Source organism: Silene latifolia, chromosome 8 (assembly GCF_048544455.1).
Source record: "Silene latifolia isolate original U9 population chromosome 8, ASM4854445v1, whole genome shotgun sequence".
Classification (NCBI taxonomy): domain Eukaryota; kingdom Viridiplantae; phylum Streptophyta; class Magnoliopsida; order Caryophyllales; family Caryophyllaceae; genus Silene; species Silene latifolia.
The window spans coordinates 111,414,802-111,431,706 of NC_133533.1; the positions used below are offsets into that span (position 1 = coordinate 111,414,802).

The 16,905-nt window shown below is 37.2% G+C and overlaps 2 protein-coding genes across 4 annotated transcripts; one reads left to right on the forward strand and one right to left on the reverse strand.

The window, feature by feature from the left end:
* The first annotated feature begins 1,620 nt into the window (after window positions 1-1,620).
* LOC141597350 (ABC transporter G family member 32) lies at window positions 1,621-13,503 on the forward strand. 2 transcript variants are annotated; one of them, XM_074417775.1, is made up of 24 exons: window positions 1,621-2,179; window positions 4,311-4,431; window positions 4,531-4,619; window positions 4,945-5,029; window positions 5,645-5,804; window positions 5,898-5,974; window positions 6,067-6,120; window positions 6,358-6,448; window positions 6,553-6,854; window positions 6,933-7,214; window positions 7,342-7,658; window positions 7,962-8,122; window positions 8,401-8,504; window positions 8,585-8,735; window positions 8,851-8,973; window positions 9,078-9,169; window positions 9,314-9,646; window positions 9,746-10,036; window positions 10,414-10,497; window positions 10,577-10,710; window positions 10,794-11,021; window positions 11,599-11,770; window positions 12,048-12,302; window positions 13,000-13,503. In XM_074417775.1, exons 1-24 carry the CDS (start codon window positions 1,902-1,904, stop codon window positions 13,270-13,272), a joined length of 4,257 nt encoding a protein of 1,418 aa, XP_074273876.1. In that variant the 5' UTR covers window positions 1,621-1,901; the 3' UTR covers window positions 13,273-13,503. The 2 variants fall into 2 exon arrangements, with proteins under 2 accessions (XP_074273876.1, XP_074273877.1); XM_074417776.1 differs by lacking the exons at window positions 1,621-2,179; window positions 4,311-4,431; window positions 4,531-4,619 and having other exon boundaries at window positions 5,635-5,804.
* On the reverse strand, window positions 13,219-16,655 carry LOC141597351 (pentatricopeptide repeat-containing protein At5g55740, chloroplastic). Of its 2 annotated transcripts, none has more exons than XR_012522746.1 (2): window positions 13,861-13,950; window positions 13,219-13,308 (listed from the first exon to the last, which is right to left on the reverse strand). XR_012522746.1 is itself a non-coding variant. In XM_074417777.1 (2 exons), the coding sequence occupies exon 1, from the start codon at window positions 16,577-16,579 to the stop codon at window positions 14,039-14,041; it is 2,541 nt and encodes an 846-aa protein (XP_074273878.1). In that variant the 5' UTR covers window positions 16,580-16,655; the 3' UTR covers window positions 13,224-13,308; window positions 14,033-14,038. The 2 variants fall into 2 exon arrangements, 1 of the variants encoding a protein (XP_074273878.1); XM_074417777.1 differs by lacking the exon at window positions 13,861-13,950 and adding an exon at window positions 14,033-16,655 and having other exon boundaries at window positions 13,224-13,308.
* Window positions 16,656-16,905: the final 250 nt, after the last annotated feature.

Consider the following 16,905-nt stretch of genomic DNA (forward strand, 5'->3'; position numbering starts at 1 on the left):
AAGGGTGGGAATCTAACACCAAATTTGACTTTATGAAGTTACTTGAGCAAGGCATTTATACTTCCATCCGACATTCACCCAGTTTTACCTAATTTAGTGTTGGTTCACATGATCGGCAAACTCAGGTGAATCTTAGAACTTTTTAACATACCCTAATCAAGGAAAACGTTAACCCAAAAGGTTAAAAACCATTAAAGCACACCCACTTTTGATCTGAAATCTGTCTTCTAGTTTCACTTTAACATTATTTCACTATTCCTAACAAAGTATCAAAAACATTTTTGTGTTTTACATGCGATTAGTCTTTTTCTCACGGTAGATATATCTGTCTTAAGATTAAAAAGAAAATATGTACTTTTTTTGTCTCGTTTATTTGTTTACCTTTGATTTTGGTACAAAAATTAAGTAAAGAGGAGGGGGCTAATTAGTACTCCCTCCACACACCTATTTTCACCCCATTTACTTTATTGTGGTCTCCAAGACGGCACTTTGACCGTAATTATCGACGTCTATATGTTAATTTTTTTTCTTGATTTTTTTTTTTCGTAAAAGTTATCATGAAAATAAGTGTGAATATTTTTATTTTATAATCCAATAATTTTTATTCTCCAAGTTATTTACGGTCAAAGTTCGGAAACTTTGACCTCCCAAAAGCAAATGGGGTGAAAATAGGTGTGTGGAGGGAGTAGATAACTAATTGACCAAATTGAATGTGGATGATCAAACATTTCTAATAAAATAGAAAGGTAAATAAAAACACCTCAAAATGTAATAGGTAAATAACTAGTACTCGTACGTAGAATTGGTTAATGTGATCGGCCAGCCTACAACACCTTGCTTAATTTTCACAGATCCGGCTAGCCCGATACAACCTGACTCCGACCCTTGTCGGGCCCGAGACAAAGTCGCCCAGCTAACCCATTAGAAACAAAAACATATTCCCTCTGTTTTTTTTTATATGACTTTCTCATATTTCGAGACGCGGCCTTCTTTCTTCAATATCTCTTAACATATAAGACTAAATATTATTATATGTATACTCATATGAAAGAGTTTTTCGTAATGAATTTAATGGTACCATTTTTATATTTTTTGAACAAATATATTTTTGTAAATATTAAAATCAAAGGCTTACCTCGTAAATGCAAAACGTCATATATAAAAAAATGGAGGGAGTAATAAAAAAACATATCCGAGTTGGGCCCCGACCATACATAAGGGAGCCAAACTGACTTGAACGAGCCCGACCCCCTTTCTCCATGTCCAGGCTCGGGCCACTCTATCACATCCCATCCCGTGGAGCACCAACCTAACCCCTTTAGCATCTCTACTCGTATACAATACCTAAGCCCTGTTTTTTCTGGTTTAATTTCAGCTCATTTCGGTTCAGCTCAGCTCTATTCAGTTCAGTTTAGCTTCATTCGATTTATTTTCAGCCCATTTCTTTGCAAATTAACTTTTAATTTAGCTCTATTCAATTCAGTTTAGTTCAGCTATAAGTTAGTTTAACTCTAATCAACCGAAAAAACAAGGCGTAGTTAGATTCTTTAAAACTGAAATTAAGTTTATAAAAGCACTTTTTTTAGCTTAAATTCACACATTACACCACTAATAACTTCCATTATTAAAGAGTAAGAGCAAAAAGCAAAAACAAAAGCAAAATAAATGCATGAGATAACTCCAACTACCCAGTTGAGCAGTAGCATTACTACTAATCCAACTTACAAGAGTGAGAAAACCAAGCACACACAAAATTACAGGTACAAGTACAATAAATACACACCTCCATAATAATTCTCCTCTCATTTCCTCTCATTCATCTCATCTTCTCCAAATCTAGCAATTCCTAAACTCAAAATTCTCCATAATTAACCTCACATTTCCACTATTATCATCAATTAATGTGGAATTCTACGGCGGAAAACGCCTTCGCGAGGTCGGAATCGTTCCGTAGCGACGGCGATGACGAGGAGGCGTTACGGTGGGCGGCATTGGAGAGACTTCCGACGTATAAGAGAGTACGTCGAGGAATATTTAGGAATATGCTTGGAGATTTTAGAGAAGTCAATGTTAGTCAACTTGAAGCTGAGGAACGTAAGCTTGTTTTGGATCGGTTATTGGATTCTGTTGAGAATGATCCTAAGTTGTTCTTTGATCGCATGCGACGCCGTTTTCTTGCGTAATGCTCTTTCCTTTTTTTTTTTTTTCAAGCTTATTATGTTGATTTTAATGTTGTTAGAAACTTGTCTGCGACGGTCGTTTTTGTGTGACGATGTTTAAGAAGAGTAAGTTTCCTGGGAGACGGTTATGAAAAATGATTTGTGATTAAAGAATCACCTTAGACTACGATCAATATTAAAAGAGTTATGAAAAACGATTTTACCAGTGATCTTTTAATAATTTAGTGAGAGACTGTATTTACGAAGTTTGTGTGGTTTAAGAAATTGAAATGTGCAATTTTATGAAAAAAATCGACCGTACTCCTTACACCCAACCTTTTATAATATTTTATTTAGTGGATTATCTGTAGGTGTAAGGAGCACGGTATTCCTTTAGACAAAAATTTCTTAAACAACTCTTTCGTATGAAATGACGGTCAACTTATTGTTGACTAGAGTGTGCGTCGAGAATCACTCTAGTCAAATTACAGCCTAACCTAATGATTTGATTTAATATAAATATTTTGGGTGTAATGAGGATCGGATATAGTGTTGACGGGATTTAAACATAATTTATGAGATGAGTTTATCAACTAAATCGGGATTTATAAGTCTACATATAATAGATGACTTTATCCGCTAAATTAATTGACATCTACAAAAGATTACGATAACAAAATGAAGGTTAAAGAAATTTGACGGGGAAGGAAAATAGATTCTCCATTTTCGGCAAATTATTTTAATCTACGTCAAATGAAAGATTTGGAGGAAAAACTCTCTCGGTTTGCCTCGCCCCTTCCCCTCCTTTTTTTTATTCCCCTATTTCCCCTCTTTACCCGTCGCCTCCCCTCAATTTTTGGTATCAAATAGAGTAAGACACTAGTGACGGAGTTTGAATTTTTACTATTTTATTTTTTTATTTTCTTTCAATAATCAAATTTTTACTCTTACTAATTTGAGAAATGAGAAGTTTGACTTAGATCATATAAAACCGTCTCACATATAGCTCATATCATAGTATAATACGGAGTAGTATATAATAATATTATTAATAATTAATCATACAAGTTTGACCTTGCATTTGGATTTTGAGATCTTACACGGGCAACACCTATGACGATAAGATTTTTTGATTTGAGATTTAGGATACAAAAATTGTCTTTGTCATGTCACGCAATCTTAGTTGGACTATGGTCGTAATTGTTATTTTGGCTGCTACATTGCATGTGAATTTCCTAAATTATTGCTGCTGCAGTTCCGTGACACTGTAGAAGGAACTAAAGTACAGCAGAAAATTACGAAATTATTCATACATGTTATATGTCACGGTCCGGTACTTTTGTCGGATCGTGGTACACACTCGTCCATGTCTGCAGACCATCACTCTACTGTTTTGTTTTATGTGAAGTTAGTTGATACTGAATGTTTACTGCAATATTTAAGTTACTTGGGGTCCTTTTACATTCAAGAATATACTTGTTTTAGGCGGTCTTACAATAAGTACATTGCAAAATGAGTTGTTTGATAACTACTTTTTCACTAATACTGTGTGGATTACCGGCTGTTAAATTAGGTCCGCTTGTCTAGGGCTCGATCTTGGTACCAGTCCATAATGATCAAAGTCGAATTGGGGCGCCTCCTCCCATTTTTTGAGAGCTTACGATTTCATTTTTAACACATTATTTTGTGTAAAATCGCCCTACATGAGACGAACTGTTCAGGGGAAGAAATTCCCACTTAGTAACTTAATTTTAGTGGACTTGCAATTCTAATTAGGGGTTATTTTGGTTTCCGTCTTGATTCCAAAGATGGTACAGAGTAGTGTTTTTGGTGTAAGGGAAGTTTCAAATACAGTTTTGATACCGACGATATTGAATCCTTTATTATTTTACCCATTACAGTTGCGACTTCCGGGTAATCCCATTGGTTTCTCTCTGTTTTAGGCCTACATAGTCTCGAATGTACGGTCACATTGACCTTCGGTAGTTCAATGATGTCATGACCCAAGTCTAAATTGAAATCCAAATTTTTTTATCGAACCTATACTGTCGAATAATGCAATGGACGTTCAATCGTATCTTAAGTTCAATCGATGCAGAAGTGATTGTTAATCAAGATGTTTCATATTTGTTTTCACATCAATACTTACAGGGTGGATCTGGGTTTTCCGAAGGTAGAAGTTCGCTTTCAGCATTTAACAGTTGAGACATACGTACAAATTGGAAGCAGAGCATTACCAACAATTCCTAACTTCATTTTGAACATGTCTGAGGCAAGCAGCTACTACTACGTTTAACATCATTAGCTATTTGTTTATGTGCGAAACTGAGTACCGAGCATATGGTAAACCGATGTATGCATTCTGATGCAGGCTTTCTTGAGGAAATTGCATATGTACCCAGGGAAAAGGAAGAAACTGACCATCTTAGACGATATTAGTGGAATCATCAGACCTTCTAGGTACTGATAATTACTTTAACCTGCTTACAAGTGCATTTTTGCTAGGCTACTACTACTCAGTTTCAAGCGTCTGATGCTACGCTGTGTTGAATGTCAGACACGACTTTGTGTTGTAAAAACCTTTTATTGTTTCTTTTATTTGCCTAACAAAGTGTATAAGTGTTGTGTCGTGCTGGAATGCTGGATGCTCTTTCCGTCAGACACGTTATACGCTACCAAAGTAAAATGTTGAAATTGCATAGCATAGCATAGCTTTACTGAGGTTTAAGGTTAATTCTGGAGTTATCATAAATTCATAATGTATAATTGTATATGCACATTGCAGATTGACCTTGTTACTAGGACCTCCCAGTTCCGGGAAGACAACTTTTCTTCTAGCTCTTGCTGGGCGCCTTGGACCTGCATTGCAGGTATTGAGATTTTGATTTAATCGCACTTCAGCAAGGATGATTATGACTGATATTAAGAAGTACATAATTGGTTTATCTAACCTCTATGTGAAAATAAATAATGGTCAGATAGTCACTATCCTTAAGCAACACTCTTTTATCTTACAGAGTATATTTCATGAAGTCAAAATTTCTAATAGTATTCAATTTCTTTTTCGCTCGGCTTGTTTGGTACTCTTTCCATCTGTGTGTCACTTTCTGACCAAAGTCGTAAGAGACTAGATAGATGTCAGATTTTTGTTCAAAGTGGATAATACTAAACTGATTTGAATGGCCAAAAAAGAAAAATGGTAGTGAATTTAAATGCATGGACGAAGCCAATTAATGATTAGTAGAAATAGCGATGGTCTGACTTTTTAAGTTCAGAACACTAACTTGTTCGGGAACTGGTTTGAAGAATAAATGGGACTGGGAAAGAAAAAATGATGATTGCCAATGGGTATCTCTTCAAGCCCATGTGCAATATTTTACACTTCAGTTGCCTGCCTACCATGCATAATGGATGTGCTCATATACTCATTTACATTGATGACATTCATCTATGTGTCCTCCTAATATCTCTTTAGTAATTCAAAGATGTCAGGGAGAATCACATATAATGGGCATGATCTGCGCGAGTTTGTTCCTCAGAGGACATCATCATATGTAAGCCAACAAGACTGTCATGCTGCAGAGATGACTGTTAGGGAAACTCTTGATTTGGCTGCTCGTTGTCAAGGTGTTGGAAGCAAATACGGTGAGCTGCAGCCGCTCTTTTGCATCTTGCTGTGTCCTTTGAAGAGAAATCTTCTTGATTATGTTTGAATGGTTCAACTTATATGCTCAACAGATATGCTACTGGAGCTTGCAAGAAGAGAAAAGGATTCTCGATTTAAACCAGAAGAAGACCTTGATATATTCATGAAGGTTAATGTGATAATAGCATGTGTAATTCTACTTACACTACCACGTAAATACTTCTCAGTTTCTGATATCAGTTTTGTCAATTATTGGTGCAGGCATTGGCTCTGAATGGACAGGACACGAGCTTTCTTGTAGATTACATTCTGAAGGTATTGTACATTTATGATCATCCCATCTGAGCTTGTTTTTCACACTGCGATTTGAAAGGTCGAGGAAATGCAATACGGTGCTGTAATGAAATACATCATAAGTTCATAATCATATCAATTAAGCTTTGTCTCAAAATAACTATTTCACATGAAGTTTATACTCCTTCCGTGGTTTTACTAGCATAGCTTCTTATGGTGGTGTTGATACTGCTGAACACTAACACTATTGGTACAAAGATTTTAGGTTTAGATATATGTGCGGACACTCCAGTTGGCGATGAGATGATTAAAGGAATCTCTGGTGGCCAAAAGAAGAGGCTCACAACAGGTAAAATCAATATTATATGTATTTTCTCATCGATTACTAACACTGTTTAGTGCTTAGTTCTTAGTGCAGCCTTTGTTGATGCTGAGCTCCTTCGTCTTTGATAGGTGAACTATTAGCTGGACAATCACGAGTGTTATTTATGGACGAAATATCAAATGGACTTGACAGTTCAACGACGTACCAGATTATAAAGTATCTAAAGCACTCAACTCATGCACTTGATGAGACGACGGTGATCTCTTTGTTGCAGCCTGCTCCTGAAACTTTTGAGCTTTTTGACGACATCATACTATTGTCTGAAGGTCAGATTGTTTATCAAGGGGCACGTGATAAAGTTCTTGATTTCTTTGCGTCCATGGGGTTTGCTTGTCCTGAAAGAAAGAATGTTGCTGATTTTTTGCAAGAGGTAAACAATTGCTTAGTTTGAGATGAATCAATTTGAAATCACTTGGAATTGTTACTCAAATGCGAACTTTGTGCTTAGGTTACATCAAAGAAGGACCAGGCACAGTATTGGTCGGATCCCTTTCGAGCTCATCGATATGTTCCTGTAGAAAGATTTGCAGAAGCATTTCACTCTTTTAGTGTGGGCACCGATGTATGCCGTGAATTAGCCACTCGATTCAATAAAAGAAATAATCATCCTGCAGCTTTATCGACCTCTTCATATGGTGTCTCGAAATGGGAACTTCTCAAAATTGGATATTCGTGGCAGAAGCTCCTAATGAAAAGGAATTCTTTTATCTACATTTTCAAGTTCATACAGGTCAGAATGGTTGCTATTTGCTTGAAATGAAAATTCTAGAATGGTAGCATTATTTTCCGTTTAACTCAGTTAATGCTGAAGTGTGATCTTCACTGATTATATCTTGATCTACCCCCTTTACTTGCAGCTGCTATTAGTTGCTTCCATAACAATGACGGTATTCTTCCGTACAAAGATGCACCATAAAACAGTTGATGATGGAGCCCTCTATCTTGGTTCTTTGTACTTCTCTATGGTTATAATCCTTTTCAATGGGTTCACAGAAGTCTCCATGTTGGTGATGAAACTCCCAGTTCTCTACAAGCACAGGGAATTACACTTTTACCCTTGCTGGGTTTATACACTTCCATCTTGGCTCTTGAGTATTCCAACTTCTCTGTATGAATCTGGTGTTTGGGTGGTAGTCACGTATTTTGTCATTGGCTACGATCCTAGCATCATAAGGTTAGATATCTTTGGCTTTAGAGCAGGATGACATACTGTAATGCTATGTTACTCAGACTCGTCTACTCGTATCCGACAAAATACGTATCGGAGTATCTGATACGGCTATTTTGTGCAAAATTTTCAATATTTTGGTCTAAAATGAAGTATCTAAGTGTCGTATCGTATCCGACGAAATACTTATTGGATACGGAATACGTTAACTAAGTGAAGTATCTGAGTAACATAGCTGTAATGTTAAGTTGTATGCTTTATTGTTATTCATTAAACCAAGCTGATTAACTTGCCTTGTTCCTCTTGCAGATTATTGAAGCAGTTCTTGTTATTCTTTCTCTTGCATCAGATGTCTTTGGGGCTCTTCCGTGTGATGGGGTCCCTGGGTCGAAATATGATAGTTGCCAACACATTTGGATCTTTTGCAATGTTGGTTGTCATGGGCCTTGGTGGATACATTATTTCAAAAGGTAAAAGCACGTACCACCTCTGTCGATGAATGAACTTCTTAGTTAACTTTTTGCGGTCTCAATGAATAAACTTCGTATTCAGAATCTTTACTTTTTCATGTGCTATATGTGGTCGTTATGATTTATCCTTCATCTTCACCCAACTTTCATTTCAATCCTCATCTTAGCATGTTCTTTAATCCGCGTAGTTATTCATGGATAGAAACAGTACTTAGCTAGTAGCGTTGAGTCGTTTACTTGGAACTCTGTCTCTAACAATTTTCAGTTAATTCGGACAGAAAGCATCCCTAAATGGTGGGTCTGGGGCTTCTGGCTATCTCCTCTTATGTATGGTCAAAATGCAGTATCAGTGAACGAGTTTCTTGGGCATTCGTGGGATAAGGTATCTCGTTCTCCTCGTGTTAACGTGCAAGCCCAAAATGTGTTGATACAGTTAGTAACTTTTCATTTTGTTCCTTCCAGCCATTTGGGAATTCAAGACTAGGTGAAGCAGTGCTGAGATCAAGGAACTTATTTACCGAAAGTTACTGGTATTGGATTGGAGTAGGTGCCATGGTTGGATATATAGTCGTGTTCAATCTACTTTTCACCATCTTCCTCACCTACCTTCAGCGTAAGCGACTCTCTCTCTCTCAGACAATATCGAAGTTGCAATTTTTTTGGTCTTTAAATTTAAGAATAGTGGCGAAAAAGATGTTAATCAGACTACACTTTGTCATATTTAACAGCCCTTGGGAAGCGACAAGCTGTGATCTCTAAAGCGGAATACCAGGAGAAAGAAAAAACAAAGATAGGGGAAAGTTCTGTTATCCAGCTGAGGGAATTCTTTCAGCATTCGGGCTCATTAAATGGTATGTAACAGCACCTTCTAATTAATTTTCTTCGCCTAAATAACGTTGAGGAAGAAACTCGTGGTTTCTATTGTTTGTGCCCCTGACCCAATTTTTTTTTATAGGCAAAGGGTTCGTACAAAAGGGTATGGTTTTACCATTTCAACCGCTGTCAATGACGTTCAGCAACATCAATTATTATGTGGATGTTCCTCCGGTGAGTACTGAAAATTGAACATTGTTAAAATTACAACAGTTAAATTCTACAAATTTGCTTTTTGACGCCGAAGCAGCAACTTACGTTGAATCCTCTCCCGTCTTCAGTACATCCTTTGAATCGTTTTTTTTTTTAATGATTCAGGAGATGAAACAACAAGGAGTATCAGAAGACAAATTGCAGTTATTAATTGATGTAACTGGAGCTTTTAGGCCTGGTGTGCTTACTGCATTGGTTGGTGTCAGCGGTGCTGGTAAAACTACACTCATGGATGTCTTAGCTGGCAGAAAAACGGGCGGGATCATAGAAGGGAGTATTAAAATATCTGGTTATCCTAAAAAACAAGAAACATTTGCTAGAGTTTCTGGTTACTGTGAACAGAATGATATCCATTCTCCTTGCTTGACCGTTCTAGAATCACTTCTGTTTTCTGCATGGTTGCGTTTGTCATCAGATGTCGACCTAGGAACCCAAATGGTAATTTCTTCAGATAATTTCTCTTCCATTAATGTTGTTCCTTCTTCCATTAATGTCGTTCCATCTTCCATGAGTAACTTATCGTTCTTTGCTTCTTAGGCCTTTGTTCAGGAAGTTATGGAACTTGTGGAGCTCTCTCCCTTAAGTGGGGCATTGGTTGGTCTACCTGGAATAGATGGGTTATCCACAGAGCAGAGAAAGAGGTTGACCATTGCAGTCGAATTGGTTGCTAATCCGTCGATTATTTTTATGGATGAGCCAACAACTGGATTGGATGCAAGGTCTGCAGCAATTGTAATGAGAACTGTACGAAATATCGTAAACACTGGTCGAACTATTGTCTGCACAATTCATCAGCCAAGCATCGACATTTTTGAATCTTTTGACGAGGTATATTCCTTTAATACCTGCTGCTTTTACATTAAGTCTTGAAGTTTGTCTACAGTGGGGATATCGAAAATACAAGTTCAAATTTATAGGAAGGCCACAGAAAAAAAAAATGTCAGGTTTCAAATATTTTTCGTTGAAAACGCAGTAATTTTCGAACTTAAGCCAGGGGCAACAAACTCTGTAGTTTATACAATCATATTTTTTTTAAGAGGTTCCCCATTTGTGTTCAAGAAGCTGCTCACTGGAATTCACCAGCAATGCGCCTATGCGCGCTACTTTGCCTACCCAACTCGTTTAAATATATGGTCTAATCTCGGCAATGAAATTGTTTCCACTTCTGATCTCTCATAGTGTGTCTCATGTCATGTATATTGCAGCTTTTGTTTATGAAACGCGGAGGACAAGTCATATATGCTGGTCCACTTGGAAGAAAATCTTGCAAGCTTGTTGATTATTTTGAGGTAAGTGAAGATTTATAAACTACTATCAGCAATCAACTGTCTACAAATATAGAAATAATTTTATGTGACTAAAATGTAGGCAGTAGAAGGGGTGCAAAAGATCAGACCAGGTTATAACCCTGCTGCGTGGATGCTCGAAGTTACTTCTATGGCAGAAGAATCACGTCTGGGTGTAGATTTTGCAGAAGTGTACAAAACATCACAACTGTTTCAGTATGTGAAGCTCACAATTTTGCATGATTTATCCTTTTTGGTGTACAAAATCCTATATAACTCGCATTTTTAACTTGGTTCAGGCATAACATAGAGTTGGTTGATCGTCTCAGCAAACCACCTACTAATTCAAAAGAATTAAACTTCCCAACGATATACTCCCGATCGTACTTCAATCAGTTCTTGACTTGTCTTTGGAAACAATATCTATCTTACTGGCGAAGTCCTCAGTATACGGCTGTCCGTTTCTTCTACACTATTATAATCTCATTGATGCTGGGATCAATTTGCTGGAAATTCGGTTCTAAAAGGTATTCAATTTGTACTTCATCTTTTCTATCTAATCATCTTTATGCCAAAAAGTTCAGGACTAGGGTTGAGTATATCTGACATTCCGTATACAGTGTCTTTTAGAACGAGCAAGTTTATTTCTCTGTATCTTAAACGGTAGTCCAATAAAGGCGTCTAGTGCTGCTGGAAATATTACTATGTGAGACGGTGGGATTGCAAGTGTTGAATCTTGCAATGCAAATATTTCTCTTAAGCATATTCATCTAGCCACATTACAGCCCTGCCTGACAGATCATCGTATTAGATCATGGCCATAAGACTGAAACAACAATATGAGGCTATGTGGCCTTATTTAGCGAGATTAGGCCACAACTAATACCGCGACAATGATGTAATACAATGTGACAGACGTAAATAAACCAACAAAAAGGACGGGAATTTACACATTTCAAGAATTGAACTGAACATGTATCTAAAAACTTATAGTGAAAAACTGAAAGCATTATACCTTTCATGGCTAATTCAGCCTGATTAACTCTAAACACCATTTCCATTGCCAAGCACCCTTTGCTAACACTGTCTCTCAAATTTCTGCAGAGAAAACCAACAGGATATCGTCAATGCAATGGGGTCATTGTACGCAGCAGTTCTTTTTCTGGGAGTTACCAATGGTACAGCAGTTCAACCAGTTGTTTCAATCGAAAGATCAGTTTCCTATAGAGAACGAGCTGCAGGGTTGTATTCAGCTCTTCCTTTTGCATTCGCCCAGGTATTCCCTCGTTTTCTATCCTTTTTTCCACAAATTCTCATATAACATAGTCTCTTAGTTAAATGGATTGTCTCACCCTGAAAAATCATGAAACCGTCTCTTAAGAGATCAGAGTGTCTTGTATTAGACGGTCTTACATGGATTAGTCTCACATGTAAGACTATATCATATAAGTTTTTTATGCTCCACCTAATATTGAAGTTCATTGAGAATTCCTTTTGCTAATAGTCTTGAGGTTTTCAAGTCTGACAAGTTTCATTTCTATATTGTTTTGCAGGTCGTTATCGAGTTCCCTTATGTTTTTGTGCAGACGGTCATTTACTCGACAGTCTTTTATTCCATGGCCGCATTTGAGTGGACACCAACAAAGTTCATTTGGTACATGTTTTTTACATTCTTCACAGTACTATACTTCACCTTCTATGGAATGATGACGACTGCCATCACACCCAACCACCAAGTGGGTGCCATTATCGCTGCTCCATTCTATATGTTGTGGAACCTCTTCAGTGGTTTCATGATTCCTTACAAAGTAAGTCTTCTGAAACCTATATCTGAACTTCTTTTATCCTTCCTATTATTCTTCTACTTCATATTCACTCGATTCAAGATGGTGCTTGATGTTCTATTGTTTGTCCTCTATTGTCTACCTCACTATCAGTGGAGTGTGCTTTATTCTCTAGCAAACTTAAGCTGAAATGTCACAGGTTTCTGCACTTTATAACATTATCCAGTGCCTCAAAGGTAGAGTTAGCAAACGGGTGGGTCGGTTGGGTCATTATGGGTTCAATTAATTTGGGTGTGTACAATTGAATCATTTCGGGCATGGGTCAGTTTGGGTTTGAGTCGTATTGGGGTCAAGGTTACAGGCAAAGTCTATTGAGTCATCGTCAAGTCGTGGCTACTAAGGTTTTTGTTTGAAATTAGTCATTCCAGTGCGGCTCATTCCAGGATCTTGTTAAATCAGGTCTGGTTTTTTTGCGGTGGTGTCAGGCCGTCAGGTATCGTCAAAAGTTCCAAGCTATAGTGAGGTGGGGGGTCAAATCCACGGTTTTCACCCTCATGTTCACAAAAAGAGACCGTTTCCAAATAACACATCACAAAAATTCCGTCAAATAACAAAAAAGAGACGGTTTTCAAATATTAAAATTAAGCATCAAATATAAGAATTGATTATAAAGTTCTCATGAAGGTTCAGAGTTGTCTACTAACATTAATTTTTTCATCAGAGAATTCCTGTATGGTGGAGATGGTATTACTGGCTCAACCCGGTATCCTGGAGTTTATATGGCTTCCTGACTTCACAATACGGAGACGATAACACCCTGGTGAAGTTATCAGATGGGATCCACTCGCTATCGATCAGCCAACTGTTGAATGAGGGTTTCGGATACAGACATGATTTTGTGCCAGTCGCAGGTGCCGTTGTAGTTGGCTTCTGTTTGTTTTTTGCTTTCATTTTTGCTTATGCAGTTAAATCGTTCAACTTCCAGAAAAGGTGATGCCATAAATTCATCACTCATAATCCGATTTACGAACTGCAAAAAAAATTTATGCATGAGAATACATTGTCTGAGAAATTATTGGAGTCTCTAAATTTGTATAGAAAACAAGTGTCTCCATATAGGCTATTTGTTTTATACTCGGATTGAAATAATATTTATTTGTATATTTTTTTCGCATTATGTTGGAATAAATAAATATATATATTCATGTTATTTGAACTCTTAAAAGTAGTTTTTTCGTTTACAAGAACTACAAATTAAACCTCCGACCATTTATTTAATTAAAATACGAATCATTACCACTCATGCCAACCAATATCGGTAAATCCCTTGAAAATCTCATTAGTTAGCACGAGACTATTTCCAAATTCCAACGGTAAGTAAAAGGTTTATTTGAAGTCGTAAAATATTAATATGGTCACAATCAACTAATTAGTAATTACACAGCTTACTGCACCTAAATCATGCTCTACTACTCGCTCCATTCACGTCATTTCCTTATGTTTGTTGAAAATTTGAAATTATGCGAGAGAAATTTTGAACAAACTTACGAAAATGATTTGAAAGGAGGGAGTACATTCTTACCGTATAGAATCAGGGTCACTGCCATTTTTATCTCTTTGATTTGAACTTCATTGATCCTTTTTGGACTAAAATAGAACCAGTGTTGCATCATGCTGAAAGGTCGGAGGTCAAACACGCGACACACAGCCAACGTAAAGTTGGTGATATTAATTTGGATAATCAGTAAATTTACCCATTTTCAAGAAGAATAGATTTCCGATCTGAAATCATCATGTTTCATCCTCATCTCCTTCTGTAACAACGCAAGTGCCGTGAAGATTTCTTCCGTTTGAGGATGTGATCTATCACCAGCAGAAAATACATGACATTCACTCCCTATTTGGACCCAACTGCAGCCAGGACTCTTCTTCAAGCCCCGACTTTTCATGACATTCCTCAATTTCGATGACTCACTCCACTGTCCACTCGCTGCATATAAATTCGAAAGTGCCACATAATTTGCAGCAGTATTTTGTTCCAGTTGAAATAAGTACTTAGATATATATTCACCAAGTTCAATCTCACCCCGTTCTCTGCAGACAGATAGAATGTATCCTAAAATTTGCTCATCTGGCTTAAATGGCATCGTTAAAATGAGCTTAATAGCCGCATCTAGATCATTGCATCGAGAAAAAAGCGTTACCAGACAACTGTAGTGTTCCATGGTCGGCTTTTTGTTATATACCGACATGATATCAGCAAAAACCTCTAAACCCTGATCAACCAGCCCTTCATGGCTACAAGCCGAAAGGATGCTAGTGAAAGTTACATCATCTGGCTCTATGTTCTCCACCGACATTTTCTTATATAACGTCAATGCTTCTTGCGCTTGGCTGTGTAATCCGTAAGCAGAAATCATAGCATTGTACACGGCCAAGTTCTTTTCTGAAGTCACGGTAAAAACCTTCACTGCATAAGCTATGCTACCGCATTTTGCATACATGTCTACCAAAGAAGTCACAATTTCCGTAGAGACTTGCTGCCATCGCTTGATTATATATCCGTGAACAGCTTTTCCAAGTATTAAGGATGTGATACTAATGCAAGCGGAGAGTAAGGCAGTCAGACTCACGGCATTTGGTTTAACTCCCGCTTCTTGCATTTGCTTAAAGAGCAGTATTGCCTCGAAACCAAACCCATTTTGAACCAGACCTGTCAGAAGAGTAGTCCAGGTTACTACATTAGGTTCAACACCAGCTATCGACATTTGAGAAAACATACGTTTTGCTTCATCGACTTGATGATTCCTTAAAAGTGCCGAAAGCAATGAATTCCATGATATCACATTTGGATGAAAACCCTGCAATTGCATCTCGTAAAATAGCTTCAAGGCTTCCTCACTAAGTTCAAGCTCTGCGTAAGCAGCTAACAGCGTGTTCCATACTACAAGATCCTTCTCTGAGGACGAGTCAAATACCCGCCTTGCATAAACCAAATCCCCGCCTTTAGCATACATATCCACCATACTAGCTACAACAACCGCATCCAAGACAACATTATGTCTTATACAATAGCAATGTCCCATCTTACCAAGTTTTACATCATCATTCTTAGCACAAGCGGAAAACAAAGACGCCATTGTAACACAATCAAACTTCAACCCTCGTAATCTCATCAAACGACACATTTCAACCGCATCCTCAATCAATCCATGTTGAACATAACAAGAAACCATCAAATTCCAAGTAACAACATCCTTCTCCACCATCGCCTTGAAAACTAATTCGGCCTCCTCAACCAAACCAACCTTCGCGTAAAAGTTAATAACCGAACTTCCCAATATAGTTCCCAACTCCAAACCATACAAAACCGCCAAAGCGTGACCTTGCCTACCTTCCTCTAACACACCTAAATTTGCTGAAGCAGATAACAAACTCGAAATCGTAACCCTAGTAGGCTCAACCCCTTGAAATCTCATGTCATAGAACAATTGCATTGCTTCCTCATTCATCCCATTTTGTACATAACTTACAATCATTGAATTCCAAACAACATCATTTCTCTCAATCATTTCATCAAACACTTTCTTTGCATCTTCCAAAACCTCACATTTTCCATACATATCAACTAAACTACTTGCAACATAAACACAATTTTCAAAACCCATTTTAATTACATACCCATGAATCCCTTTCCCATATAAAACACATTTTTTTGCACCACATGATTTCAATACATTAGGAATCACAAAATTATCAGGAAAAATCCCATTTTCAAGAATTTCACAATAACCCAATAATGCAATTTCATTATATCCTAATCTAGAATTTAATCCAATTATAGCAGCCCAAGAAAACAGATTTTTAGATAATATTCTGTTAAATAATTTATTTACATTCACTAAATCATCACATTTTGCATAAAAAATGATTAATTTAGTCTCAATATACTCATTTTTTGCATAAATATCACCTTTTTTGATGATTAATCCATGAATTTGTTGTCCAAGATACAAATTTCTCTCAGAAACACATCCTTGAAGTAATTCTACATAGAATTCAGGACCAATTTGAATACCATTGTTGTTCATATGAGATAATATAGAAAGAGCTTCTTGAATTTGACCATTTCTAGAGAATGTAGACAAATTTGTGAAGTATGATTTATTGTCTTGTTGGTGTTTAGTTAAATTTGTAATCTTGGGTTTAATATGATAATTTGAAGGAGTTTTGGGTTTAAGGGAATGGCCATTAAGGGAGTTTGGAATGTTTGATGGGGTGTTGAATAGTGGAGAAGCCATGCAAGGGTTATGACTTACTTCATGAGGTTTGAAATATGGGATATACCACAATTATATTTTGGATGTTGCACATTTAGATAAGTTTCCTACACCACAATTATGGGGACATAGAGGCTTCTACTTGTAGGACTAGCTCAATTAGTTGGATTAGAAGTGGGCACGGGCCGGGTCGATTTAGCTACTCGTCTACGTTGGCTCACCTGATGCTCAATCGGTTTTGAAAAGAGCGATTTGACCGAGTTGGCTTGGTCTTGACCCTGAGTTGAACTGACTTGTGAGTTGTGACTGAGTCGGACAGAGATATGCTTGGTCAAATATCTTACTCC

Coding starts and splice junctions, on each gene's coding strand:
- LOC141597351 (XM_074417777.1), bottom strand. CDS start 16,579: ATGGCTTCTCCACTATTCAACACCCCATCAAACATTCCAAACTCCCTT.
- LOC141597350 (XM_074417775.1), top strand. CDS start 1,902: ATGTGGAATTCTACGGCGGAAAACGCCTTCGCGAGGTCGGAATCGTTC. Junction 6,855..6,932: donor TTGCTGATTTTTTGCAAGAG/GTAAACAATTGC, acceptor CTTTGTGCTTAG/GTTACATCAAAGAAGGACCA. Junction 10,037..10,413: donor TTTTTGAATCTTTTGACGAG/GTATATTCCTTT, acceptor TGTATATTGCAG/CTTTTGTTTATGAAACGCGG.